Consider the following 13401-nt stretch of genomic DNA (forward strand, 5'->3'; position numbering starts at 1 on the left):
GGTTGGAGGGGGAGGGAGATCAGGCTCCATCTAACCTGCCTTCTCTGCTCAGGGCCCCCATGCGTGACCAGAGTGTGCGTCTGTGGGGCAGGGAAAGGAGTGGGGTGAGAAGGGGCAAGGGGGCAGAAAGGCAGCCCTGGGCTGCTGCTGGAGCAGAAAGCGGCAGCCACGTGGGATCTGGGGTCTGTGTGGGCTGCCCACAGTGCCCCTCCCCGGCTTCTCTTTCCTAGGCTGTTAAAGGTTGTTCTGCCCCTGGGAGCAGACGCATAAGAGGGCAGGAACCACCACCCCGGCCTTCTCACACCTGGTATGATCTGAGGGAGATCTGGTCTTAGTCTCCCTGGTGCAGTCGGGGCACTGGGGAAGCTTGGTGGAGGCTCTAAGGTGGCAGCGGCAGCAGCAGGGAGGTGGGGGCGCTGCCCTAACCAGCACTCGGTGGAAGGTCCTACATGCCGGGACTCAAGGGCCCCACACGGGGTCTGCTCTGGCCGGGGCACCGTCCTCGGTCCCCCCCACAGCCGGGCCGGCGCTCACCACCATATTGTTGATGGACACCCAGCAGTCGTCGGGGAAGTCCTGCAGCATGGGCACCAGGAACTGCAGACAGCCGTCCCAGTGGCAGAGCAGCAGCATCATGCCAATGAGGTTGACGATGCGCACCACAGCACTCGCCAGGTCGTAGGTCATGTGAAAGATCTGCAGGCAGAGGGGAGAGAGTGGCCCACTGGGCAGTGGGTGGGGGGGCTGGCCTGCTCCTGGACCTGGCAGATCCCGCAGCTGTTTGCAGCCCCCCGCTGCTCTGCACACACGGGGCGGTGCGCCCAGCTTGGTGCATGCCTCAGCCACGATGAGGAGAGAAGGCATCAGGCCAGACACTGGGAGAAGCAGCCTGCAGGCAGTGGGGCCCCAGAGGGATGCCATCTGGGATCCGCATGGATGCCGAGCACCTCCCATGGGGCGTCCAGCCGCCCAGGCCAGACACATGAAGGGAGGGCCTGCAGGGTCCATGAGGCCCAAAGTGGGCAGAGAAACTGCTTCCTCAGCTTGTCTGGGCTGTGAGGACTACACGCAGAAGAGCCAGCCCGCCAGAGGCTTCTCAGGGGACCACTGTGTGTGGTCAGGCCAGGCAAATGGTATTTCCCTAAATCCATCACTAGTCTCTCAGTAGACCCCAGGGAAAGCGGGCTCTGCCTAAGGCAGCCATGGAACTGAGGGGGAGCCATATCAACACACAGGCTCCAAGTTCCCACAGTCCTTGATCCCAGACCCCACTCCTGCCCGCTTCCTAGCTGTGTGACCTTGAGAAAGTCCCTGAACCTCTCTGATCCTTTTTGCCTCATCTGGAAAATGCAATATAACTTCTTAACTTTGAGTGGGTTGTCAAAAAGATTAAATTATACATATAAAGTGCTTAGTACTAGGTATGGAAGTATTCAATAAATTGCAAACCATTATAAATTGATAAGTTGTTAATAATTAATCCTTCTGATGAGTTAATATGTATGAGAAGTAATACTTTCCTGTACAGTTTAATAAAATACAGCAGCCTCAACCCCAGCCCACGTCAGCCTCAACGCCAGCCCACCTCAGCCCCCAGAGGGGCCCCAGGCCATCCCCAGGTGGATGGCCACCCATCCATCTCTATTCCTGTGGCTCCAAAGTGAGGGGCTGAAGTGTGGCTGGGCAGGCCCGAGGAGCACATTCCAGCACCCCTGCCCCATCCCCTCCTCCCAGAGCTGCCTCTTGGCCCAGTTTCAGCAGGGGTCATCCTGGAGACAGGATGGTGAGGGGACAGAGGTGGAAGGAAGTCTAGAGGGAAGCTTCTGGAAGTTCTGACCTTGCCTCTGGCCTGGGAGACTTTGGGGGTGCCCCACCCAGAGTTCTGGTCCCTCCATGTGACTCCCAGGTAGACAGCCTTCCTGGAGAGGGGCTTTGGGCAAAAACTGGAGACTTGTCAAGTGCCACAGAGAGCTAGTTCAAGTCCATTTCAGATGGGGGAAACTGAGACCTCAAGAAACAGACTCTAGATATTTCAACCCCTGGCTAGTGGTCTTTTAGTAACAGCCCCATAGCTGGTGGTAGGATATTCTGATACTTGAGACCTTAGTTTTGCTTTCTTTTTTTAAAAAAAGTATTATTCTTTTCGGCTGTGGTGGGTCTTCGTTGCTGTGCGGGCTTTTCTCTCTAGTTGTGACGAGCGGGGGCTCCTCTCCAGTTGTGGCACTCGGGCTTCTTGCTGCAGCGGCTTCTCTTGTTGCGGAGCGCAGGCTCCAGGCGCACGGGCTCCGGCCGCTGCAGCGCATAGGCTCAGTGGTTGTGGCCCCCGGGCTCTAGGGCACAGGCTCATAGAGATGCGGGGCACGGCCTTAGTGGCTCCACAGCATGTGGTATCTTTCCAGACCGGGGATCAAACCTGTGTCTACTGCATAGGCAGGTGGATTCTTTACCACTGAGCTACCAGGGAAGCCTCTTAGTTTCCCCTTCTGAAATGTGGGCTTAGCCTGGGTCTTGGTCTGGAAAAACCGAAGATGAATACGTCTGGTCCATCACCCCCTGGGTTATGCCCACCTGTGGGCCCCTTAGTAGCATGACTCTGGATGTACCAGCTGAAAAGACGAAACAGACCTTGGACAGTTTCATGAAGCATGGCAGCTCTAGCTTGTCCCGTCGCCCCTTATATCCCTGGGACAGAGGGACAGTAACACTGTACCTGCCAGTCCCTCATTCATCATCTCTTTCAAACTCACAACACTTTGCTGAAGATGTTAACCCATTTACACCCAGGCTCAGAGAAGTAAAGGGACTTGCCCTCAGTCATGGTGGCAACAGAAGAGGCAGATTGGAACCCAGGGCTACCTGAAAATTCTTAGACTGGTCCAGGGCAGAAAGAGTGGTTTTCAGTAACTCCATTTTGTAAATAAAGTGAAAATGTTAGTCACTCAGTTGTGTATGACTCTTTGTGACCCCATGGACTGTAGCCCCCCAGACTCCTCTGTCCATGGGATTTCCCCGGCAAGAATACTGGAGTGGGTTGCCATTCCATTCTCCAGCAGATCTTCCTGAGTCAGGGGATTGAACTCAGGTCTCCTGCATTGTAAGAAGATTCTTAACCAGCTGAGCCACCAGGGAAACCCTACAATTCAAACCCAAAGTGACCAAGTGATGTGGCCCGATCCCCACTGCAAGCTGGACCTCAGGTGTTTCAACCTGGAAGCCCTGGCACACAGTGTAATACCATAGACAGAGCTGTGTGCCCAGCAGCCTAGCCCCAGTGGGGCCCATATTCCAGCCCCAGGGCTGTCAGCATGCCGTTGCCTGACTAAGCTGACATATCTTTGTGTAAGGAGAGGTGGGTACTAGAGACCAGGCAGGGCAGGCAGCTCCTGAGGACCAGCGCCCCAGATGCAGCTCCAAGGGAATATTCCACTTATGTCTCTTCAGTACCTGCTTAGGTAAACTCAGTAGCTCCATGACCTTGGACTCACTAACCTTTCACAGTCTTGGTTGATAAGGGTGACACCACCTCCCCTACACTGGGGGGAGGGGGAGGGGGAGTGACATGGAACCACCTAGTCTCAGAGATGGCTAGCATCTGTTCTCACCACCCACCACCCCTCAACTTCCCCTCAACTACAATAAAGCTGTATATCTGCCCTCACTTCTCAGGGTTGTTCAAGAAATTAAACTGGCTAAGAAAGTGCTCTGGGCCATACAGAAATACATAGGAGGTGGAGCGGGGAGAGAATCATTATTATTAAGTTCCTTCATTTCTGACTCTTATGAACTGAATATTTGTCTCTCCAAAATCCATACATTGAAACCCTAAACCTCAATGTGATGGTATTAGGAAGTGGAGCCTTTGGGAGAGGATTTGGTCATAAGGATGGGATCCCCATGAATGGAGTTAGTGCCTTTTTAAGAAGAGACATATGAAACAATATATGGCCACCTGAGGACACAGAAAGAGCATGGTTATCTATAAACCAGGAAGTGGGCCCTTACCACAACTTGACTATGACAGCATTCTAATATCCTTCCAGCTTCCAGAACTGTGAAAAATAAGTATTTGTTGTCTAAGCCCATCAGCCTGTAGTATCTTGTTCTAATAGCCTGAACCATATACTGCACTGAAGAAAGCCTTGGATCAATTTTAGAAAACATCCCAGACTCTACAGCCTATGGTAATGGCTTCCTCCTATGTCTTACTTTGGGTCTTAAAGACCAGATCAAGCTTGGCACATTTTAATGCAATGTCTTTCCTTTTTCTATCATCCTGGTTTTTCTTTTCTTTGTAACTAATTTTCTTCCAAGATCAGGTCCCTGTCTAATCTTGCCTTTATCATGATCTCAGCAACGAGTATGCAGGACAAGTGGCAGGGTCTCCGGAACTGAGAAGTGCTTAAGTGACAAAGGCGAAGGTGAGGAAGACAGTGATGGGGATGATAGGGACCAGAGGTGCCATGAGGGTACACAGTGGCATTTGAAAAAGGCCCCACTCTGAGCTTCTCTGGTGGCTCAGACAGTAAAGAATCTGCCTGCAATGCAGGAGACCCAGGTTTGATCCCTGGGTTGCGAAGATCCCCTGGAGAAGGAATGGCTACCCACTCCAGTATCCTTGCCTAGAGAATCCCATGGACAGAGGAACCTGGCAGGCTGCAGTCCATGGGGTCGCAAAGAGTCAGACACGACTGAGCAGCTGAGCATGCACACCCTGAGCAGACACAGCCCACAAGGAACTTGCCTTTGCAGGAAGGAAAAAGGTGCTTTTTCCTTCACGTGGCACAGACTCACGTATCCTCATAAGAGAGTGTGGTGGTGGTGATGGAGGCAGTGTGCCTCGTATTGGCTGAAGGGTGCAGGTGCTAGGAGGTCCAGCAGGGGTGGGTAGTGAGAGTTTTGGTGGTGTGAGGGGTACTGTGGATGGCTCTCACACAGTAAGCTAGGGGCACCAACATGCAAAGTCTGAGCTTTCTGCAAAGAGCTGGGGGTGGGCACTTCCATTCAGTCTAAGAGGAGACCCCAGATAGTGGACACTCACCCCTCCCCCAACACTCCACAGCACCCAGGTGTGGTTCGTGAGAGCAAGGCTGAACGTTGCTGGGAGAGGTTGCTAAACACTCGTGTGTCCCCACTGTGAGCTGGGGCCACAGGCCACCTGCAAGTCAGCTGCACTGTGCAAATATTTGTCTTGCTCTTTATACCTCATTAAAACCCCTTTTTATGATGTTAGTTCTGACTCCAGGGGTTGAGTGTCTTCATTTTGAGGGCCCCACAAGGCTTGCTAGGCAGGTGGCCTGGGCAATTCCCTCTCCAAGCCTAGCATGGCACTCAAGGGATGCTCCTACTCCTGCGCCCTTCTGCATCTTCTGGACCACAGGGCAGCATGTGTCTCCCACCGCCTCCCACAGTGGCCAAGTGCCTTCTCTGCTCTGAGCCTCAGTTTCCTCATGCCAGCTCCCAGGGCTGTCTTGGTAGTTCCTTTCCTTCTGTCTTTTTCCCAGCCCTCAAAACAAAGAGCTGATTTCCTCAGTCCTGGGGAGAGACCAGAAACTGGAGTTTCTGCCAAGGCCTCTTCTTGGTTGAGTTCCCTCCCGAGACTCATTTCCTCCTAGGGAAGAGGAAAAACCTTCTCCCTGTGTCTCTGGAACAAATGACCACATTAAGGACAGCAGTCCAGGGCCGGAGAGAGTGGTTGGTGTGTGTGTGTGTGTGTTTCCTGGGTACCAAATGGAGGTGGCTGAGCTAAGCATCATGCTAGGTCCCTTCCTGGGGCTTGTAGAGAAGACCCACTCCCACCCCCCAGGACCATGCTTCTGGGTCATCCTGAACTCCCAATTCTGAGAGAGGTAGAAAAATTGAGCCCCAAAAGGAGAAGATATTTATCAGGGTTTACATGCCCCAGCCTGACCTTCTGCTTCCAGCCCCTCCCACCACTCCAAGATGCTGCCGAGGGAAAGAAGAGGCTTCTGGGATGGGTCACTGGGGTGCTGGGCCCTGCAGGGGAACGTCTGAAGGGGGGTAACCATGGTTTCTAACAATAGCCTCTGTGCCTATAACAAGCTCTCACCTCGGAGGGAGGGAAGAGGCTTGGCTGGGAGAGGTTTGGGAGGAAGATGCTGACCTAGATCACCCAGGATGGAGGCAGAGGCTGGCATCCTCGGAGACAATCGCCCACGCCTGCCAAGCCCCTCCACCTGCCCTGACTCCTAAGAGCCACCCAGGATGGAGGCAGAGGCTGGCACCCTCGGAGACAACCGCCTGCACCTGCCAAGCCCCTCCACCTGCCCTGACTCCTAAGAGCCACCCAGGATAGAGGCAGAGGCTGGCATCCTCGGAGACAATCACCTGCGCCTGCCAAGCCCCTCCACCTGCCCTGACTCCTAAGAGCAGCTATACTAACATTCAGGACCTCTGGACGGGAGGTTGGCCTGCGCTGGGCTGGGCTGGGCTCGGGGAGGGATCTGAAGGCTGAGGGTCGGGAGCCCAGCCTCTCAGCAGCTTTTCCCTCCCCACAGGAGGCCAACTCCCCAGCCCCCACCCAGGGCCACGACTGTGTCCTCAGGACGACCAGCTAATGTGATCCTCGCCCAGGGAGGTTGGAGGGGGCCTGAGGCCCAGCCTCCGGGAACATCGGAGCACATGTGACAGGTGGGGAAACTGAAGTCCAAAGAAGGGAAGAGATGCGTGTGAGTCACAGTCCGCGGAGGAGACAGAGCCGAGTCTTCCCTGTGAAATACCTCCTTCCTCAGCTCAGCCTGAGATTGGAGGCCTCAGAGGGTCTCCCTGCCACTTCCTCCCAGCCAAAGTGAAACTGGAAACAGCCCCAGGACTTGGGTAGGCTACTGAGAACCTGGAATCAGGGCTCCCAGGGCCAGCTGGGAAACCCCAATCCAATCCCAGGGGTTTAGTGGGAGCCCTTGGCTAGACAGTGTGCCCGGCAGCCACCAACTCAAAGTAATTTCCTTCCCAGCTGGTCGGCAAGATAAGGGTGTGTGTATGGATGGAGGGGCAGGGAGTCTTCCATCTGGCCTCCCAGGATCTCCCTTCCTGCCCATGAGAGGGGGTAACGTTGTCCAGTTCCAACCCCGTCCTGGGGCCTTTGTTCAGGGTGAGAGGCTGCCTAGCCCAGAGGGGAAACAGGCCACGGGCCCACCCTGCCCAGCCACTGGCAACTCAGCCAGCTCTCCCCAGAATACATGGTCCCCAGGGCCCAGGCATAGGTGAGGAGCAAGGTTCGCCCCCAGGGGTCTGGGGCCTGGAGACATGCACTGATGTCAGAGAAGGGAAAGAGCGACGCCTCTGCTTTGTTTTCCCCCATATTCCACATGTGGAATCTTAGTTCCCTGACCAGAGGACGAACCACACCCCCTTCATCTCTGCACTGGGAGTGTAGAATTTTAACTACTGGGCCGCCGGGGAAGTCCTGATTCCTTTGCTTTTAATCCGCAGACTAGCGGTAATTTCAAGACACACAGAACTTCTGGGGTTTCTTGGGGACTGAGGGGCCCCACATGGTTCTGAATTTCCACCTGGGACAGAAACCAAGAGATAAGCCCATCAGGGCATTCCAGGAGGTTCACCTCCATCTTCCCTCAGCAGCCACTCAGAGCTGCCCTGGCCACCACTACCCTGACCCCCCCGCCAGGCACTGTCCCCTCTTAGCCCTGAGTTCAGACCCACATGCTAACCCCTCTCTGCACCATGTCCCCCAGGTTCCTCAAACCCAAACTTCCCAAAGAACTCACCCCACACTCCTCCCCTCCACTGCCTGCCTCCCCAGTCTGAGCGGGGAGTCTCTCCCAACAGAGGGAGTGGTAACAGACCCAGTCAGCCTCCTTTCAGGCTACCTGAGAACGTGGGAAGGGCAGGAAACCGGAGTCAGGAGACCTGGGTCAAAATCCTGCCACTGGGCAGCTGACCCCCTCACCCTCGGTTTCCTCTGACAAATATGGATAATAAATCCCGCCCTGCTGAGCTTGTCAGCCAGGTGTGAGGAACCAAATAAACCATGGACAGAAAGTCTTTAAGAAGAATAAAGACCCTATAGAAGGAGGGGGGTTACAAGAAAATTGAGTGGGGAGGGGCGTCTATTAAACAGTTCTCTGTACCTGGCTTCACACCAACAGTTTTGCAAACGTTATCTCTTTTAATCCTCGCAACAATCCACTGAGGAAGGGATGACTTACTCCCACTTTGCAGATAAGAGACTGAGGCTCGGGGGTAAGGCTGCCTCTTAGTCAGTCAGCCAGGATTTTAATTCAGGTCTAATTAATCCTAACCCCAAAGCCCACACGCATTTCACCATGCTCTGTAGGGACGTGGACCACAATGCTGGGAGCCAAAAGCGCTAACTGGACCTGATCCGGCTCTGCTAGAGGTCTGCTGTGTGACCTTGGACAAGCCATTGCTTCTTCTATCAGCAGAAATCATGCAAACTTTTCAGCCCAAAGAGAATGCCTGTCATGAAGGGATTCTGCCCAGCTGGTGTAGGCACTTCTGCAGCACAGGTGTTCATGACACCTCTGACCTCAATCTGCCAGTGCCCTGACTATCAGCCATGGGCACTGCTGCCCACGGCCCAGGCTGCTGCAGGGAGTGGGCAGGGGGAGGGGCTTGCTGTCCTGGGCATGGCACTTACGTCCAATCACACAGAGGTTCCAAAGACCAGGAGCCTAACAGTGAGCCATGGCAAGACATGGCCCTCTGCAGAAGCTTCCCCAGGTGGGGGCCCACGCTGGACCCTGAGCCTGGTACCTCCAGGCTGGCCTGCCTGCTGCTGCCAGCCTATAGCCCTCTCTTGCTCCCATAGATGGCTGCATTCAGCCCACAGATGAGTTAGGTTTGTTCGGGATGGTTTTGGCCACTTCGCTCTTTTACAATTTTTATTTAGTCTCTACAGCCAGTGCTCTGCCCAGGGCCCCTAGCAGCCCTTTACAGCTTGTGCTCACACGTCTCCAGAAACGCACCAGGCCTGCATTCCCTACAGCCAGCACTCAAAGCTCTTTATCAGAGGTCTGGCTCCAGGAAACCACTTTGCCTGCTGGCGCTGAGGGCTGTCAGTGCCCTGAACCTGTGACTGACTGGTGAAGGGATATAAAACGCCCAGCTCCTTTGCCCTGATTGGGACAAGTCCCAGGCAAGTTCAGTCACTAAGTCACGTCTGATTCTGGGACCCCACGGACTGCAGCATGCCAGGCTTCCCTGTCCTTCGTCATCTCCCAAAGTTTGCTTAAATGCATGTCCATCGAGTCGATGATGCCATCCAACCCCCTCATCCTCTGCCACCGCTTCTGCTGCCTGCAAGTTGAGGTCTTGAGGTGTGCTGTGTCCTGTCAGAGAGTGTCCCCTGAGACTGAGCTTGGTGTCAGCCTTGTTTGGCTTCCTTCTTTCCTCTCTATTCCTTTCCTTCCTTCCCCTGTCCCTCTTCTCCAATCTCTTACCAGATTTTCCTAGAAACACTTTCTCCCCACACACACACAAAAATCACCTTATACAAATCCTCACCTGAAGGTCTGCACCAGAAGAGCCCAATCTAAGATAGTTGTCAACAAAATTTGCACCAAAATCCCCATTTCTGTTTCTTCTGATAGATCTGTAGATCTAGAAACCTGGGCCCATACCATTTGGCTGCAGTGGCCAGAAATGAGCAGAAGTGCCTGATACAGATGGAAGATATGCTCTCCAGTTTTCCCCAGTCCACCACACTCCCTATTGTCCTTCAAATGGCCATTTTCATATGTTCTGCCAGGCTTATGAGTTTTCAGACCCCACAATAAAGTGCAGTGATTAACGGTACAAGCTATGGAGTTTAGGTTTACCAATTAATAATTCTGTGACATTATATAAATCCCTTCATAAATCCCTTATCTAAATCCCTTCATCTTTCTGTATTTCCTCATGTGAAAAATGAGTACTTACATGTACCTATTTGGTACCTTCCATGCTTGAAACTTAAATGGGATACTGCCTGTAAAGTGATTTGTGTAGTATCTAGCACATGGTAAGAAGTCAAGAAATTACTAATATTTGTGCTCTTGGAGGAGATGTGCCTACTACAATCCGACAGCCCACATCCAACTATTTGCTGACCCATCACTCCCCTCAGGGCGGGGAGGTACTTCTCCCCCGAAGAGGTTTGGATCTGAACACTCACCTCTTCCCACTGGTGAATATATCGAATGAGGCGGGAGAGACGCAAGAGGCGCAGGAGGCTGAGGATCTTGGTGAACCGGACAATGCGCAGGGCCCGGGCAGTCTTGTAGACCTCCGAGTCGATGCGTGTCTCCACAATGAGGAAGATGTAGTCCACAGGGATGGAGGAGATGAAATCCACCACGAACCAGCTCTTTAGGTACTTCATCTTAATCCGCTGCGGGTCAAGGATGATCTCTGTGTTGTCCTCCACCACGATCCCTGTGCGGAAGTTGAGGACCAAGTCGATGAGGAAGAACGTGTCCGACACCACGTTGAAGACAATCCATGGTGTGGTGTTCTCATCCTTGAAGAAGGTGATGCCCACGGGAATGATGATCAGGTTTCCTACCATCAGCAGCAGCATGGTCAGGTCCCAGTAAAATCTGCCCAGAGACACACCGGTCAGTTATAGGAGGAGAGAGGGAATGAATGACAGACCCCAAAAGAAAGCTCAAAGAGAGCAAGGGTAGAGAGAGAAGTCTTGAGAGCTTCCAAAATCCTGCAGGAGATAGGCGCATGGGTACCAGGGCAAGATGTAGTGACTGGCATCTTAGTCATCCTTAGGGATGCTTTCTGCCTGCCTCTCCATGAACTCCCCAATGACAAGCCTCCTACTCCAATCCCTATACCCCAGTGAGAGGCTGAGAAGCAAACTAAATAATGACATCCAGAGAGAGGTGAGAGGCTGTTTTAGCAGCAGAAGTAGTTCACCCCGCACCATCCCCAGGCTCAGGCCAGGCTGCTCCATCCTCCCTGATGGTCAACTGTGGCTTGAGACAGGCTGGCAGTCAGACATGCCACAGACCGTGACCAGAGAACAGGGGAGGACCAGACGCACAGCGGGAGTCTGGGAGACTGTGGGCGTGGGATCCAGTCCCAGCTCTGTCACTAACACTGTCTGACATCAGGCCGGAGCCCTCCCCATCTGGGCATGAGTTTCCCCACTGTGCAACGAGGTCTGCACACCCAGTCCTATAATTCGGATCTGGCCTTCTCCCACACTGGCTCTCAGGGTTGGTGCTGGGGGGCAGGTCTCCCATTAGTCTATTCCCTACAGTCAGAAAACCTCTGACCATCTCTCTCCCCTAGAGGTTTGCTTCTAACACAGTGGTCGGGAAGGTCAGTGATATCTTCAAATGCAGGCAGGTTGTTTTTTTTTTTAATATATTTCAACAATTTCATTTTTTCCAACAAATAATTTATACTTAGCAAAGTAGATATTTTTCATGTTCAAGTACACATTTAAATAAACACAGATTGCACAATCATTAATCACAATAAACGATTACAAATATTTTCTCATTTTTTTTCTTAAAAAGTTTCCTTTAAACATTATTTGGTAGAAGGTACATACACTGTTTCAGTTAACTGGAAGTTTTTGTGATAAAAAATTTTTTTTAATTTTATGAGAGTTGATGTTGTGTTCCTTTCAGGTGTACAGCAAAGTGGTAGGCAGTGTTAATGGGGGATTTCAAGTACTACTCAATGCGATGGAATGAGACCAGGGGGGCTTCCAGCATCACTTCTCCCAAGGCCTCAAAGCAACTGCTAATACTTCCTGGGGGAGGTAGGGAGGGACCCTCAGGGTGAAGCCTCTGAAAGGTTAAGCAATATGAGGAGGTAAAAACTAACTCACAGGTCTCCTACCTGGCCCAAAAAGGGCCCCTAGAGAGTATGAAGTGGAGAAGGCAATGGCACCCCACTCCAGTACTCTTGCCTGGAAAATCCCATGGGCAGAGGAGCCTGGTAGGCTGCAGGCCATGGGGTCACGAAGAGTTGGACACGACTGAGTGACTTCACTTTCACTTTTCACTTTCATGCATTGGAGAAGGAAATGGCAACCCACTCCAGTGTTCTTGCCTGGAGAATCCCAGGGACAAGGGAGCCTGGTTAGCTGCCATATATGGGGTCACACAGAGTCGGACACGACTGAGGCAACTTAGCAGCAGCAGCAGCAGAGAGTATGAAGACAGCACAGGTAAGCACAGACCCTATGTCTAGAGGCATGACCTGCCCAAGAAGCAGCCACTCCAGAGCTGGCCCTAAAACAAAAAACTTGCACTGCAGAGCTTTTCTCTCTGCTAGTAATTTAGACAGTTACACAATGGCAGATAAAGGTATTATGTTGGGCAGACATAGCCTATCTTCTCCCAAGAGAAATAACAGTTCAGCCATCTTTAATTCTCTATGGCAGGGAAGCCGGGAGGAAGAGAGTGGAGACAGCAGGACAAAACCAAAGTGGCCCTGCATAACAAGGTCAAAGTTTGAAAAAAAAATTACTCCACAGCAACTTGTTTTCTTTGTCAGATTCAAAATGGTGCTATGAGTCAAGAAGAGGGCAGGGCCTGCTTCAGGGAAGGAGGGCGAGACGGCCGTCCCATGTCACACAGCCCAGGCGAGTGCAGCTTCCCAAAAGACAGCTTCTGGCCGCTCCTTTGAAAGCCACGTTCTTCAGAGCTCAAGATGAGACTTCAAGTCAGAGCTTCACTGGGCTAAGGCTTTTCATTATAAGTCTGGTGCCAAGAGGTCAACTTTATCTCCTTCCCTGCCCCTCAGCCCACCACCCTTTCATCAGCCCCACTCTCCTTATGCCACCTGGGAAAACCCACCCCAGCCTTCACACCCACTCCACAGCACACAGAGCATCCTGCTAATGACTCGTGGGCTCTGCGAGAGTGGTTTCAGCTTCTATGCTGCTCTCAAGCTGTGTACATGCTTCATTCAGCCTCGTGAACTCATTCAAAAACAGCTGCTGACAACTCATTAGTGCCATACACAGGTATCCCCTTTCACACAGGCAGTGTGCAAACACCCCTATATACACATGGTCATTGTTCCTTTTACTTAATCTCTTGGGAAAAACAAAACAAAAAATTGTGACATAGAGGCCATGGAGGGCCCTGTGGCCCTCTGTACATAAAGCTAATAATATACCCAGACTGGAAGAGTTTCTAAAATTAACAGAGCGGGTGCAAGGCGGCTGGGAATGCTGACTCGGGTAGGCCTGCCACTCCAGCGGTTTCTACACTCTCCAAGCTCTAGTTCTCTCAATTACAGCCCAAATTTGAGGCAGTAATTAACAGGAGAATGTTTGCATTTAGTGATCTTCATAAAACCAAATTACACAAGGCAAAAACACCCATTTCCTTGCATTCTGACTAATTGTTTCAATCATGAGTTTCCAGATGCTAAGGGATATTTCTGGTG

At 52.4% G+C, this 13401-nt stretch overlaps 1 protein-coding gene across 1 annotated transcript in view; it reads right to left on the bottom strand.

Moving 5' to 3' along the window:
* The window catches only part of HCN4 (hyperpolarization activated cyclic nucleotide gated potassium channel 4), a 41819-nt gene that overhangs the window by 6450 nt on the left and 21968 nt on the right, over nt 1–13401 (bottom strand). The window contains exons 2-3 of the mRNA XM_055536935.1: nt 10154–10577; nt 535–696 (exon numbers count right to left, since the gene is read on the bottom strand). Coding sequence (XP_055392910.1) covers nt 535–696; nt 10154–10577 — 586 coding nt within the window. The remainder of the gene's footprint in view (nt 1–534; nt 697–10153; nt 10578–13401) is intronic.

The sequence above is a fragment of the Bubalus kerabau genome, chromosome 10 (genome assembly GCF_029407905.1).
Source record: "Bubalus kerabau isolate K-KA32 ecotype Philippines breed swamp buffalo chromosome 10, PCC_UOA_SB_1v2, whole genome shotgun sequence".
NCBI classification, from domain to species: Eukaryota; Metazoa; Chordata; class Mammalia; order Artiodactyla; family Bovidae; genus Bubalus; species Bubalus kerabau.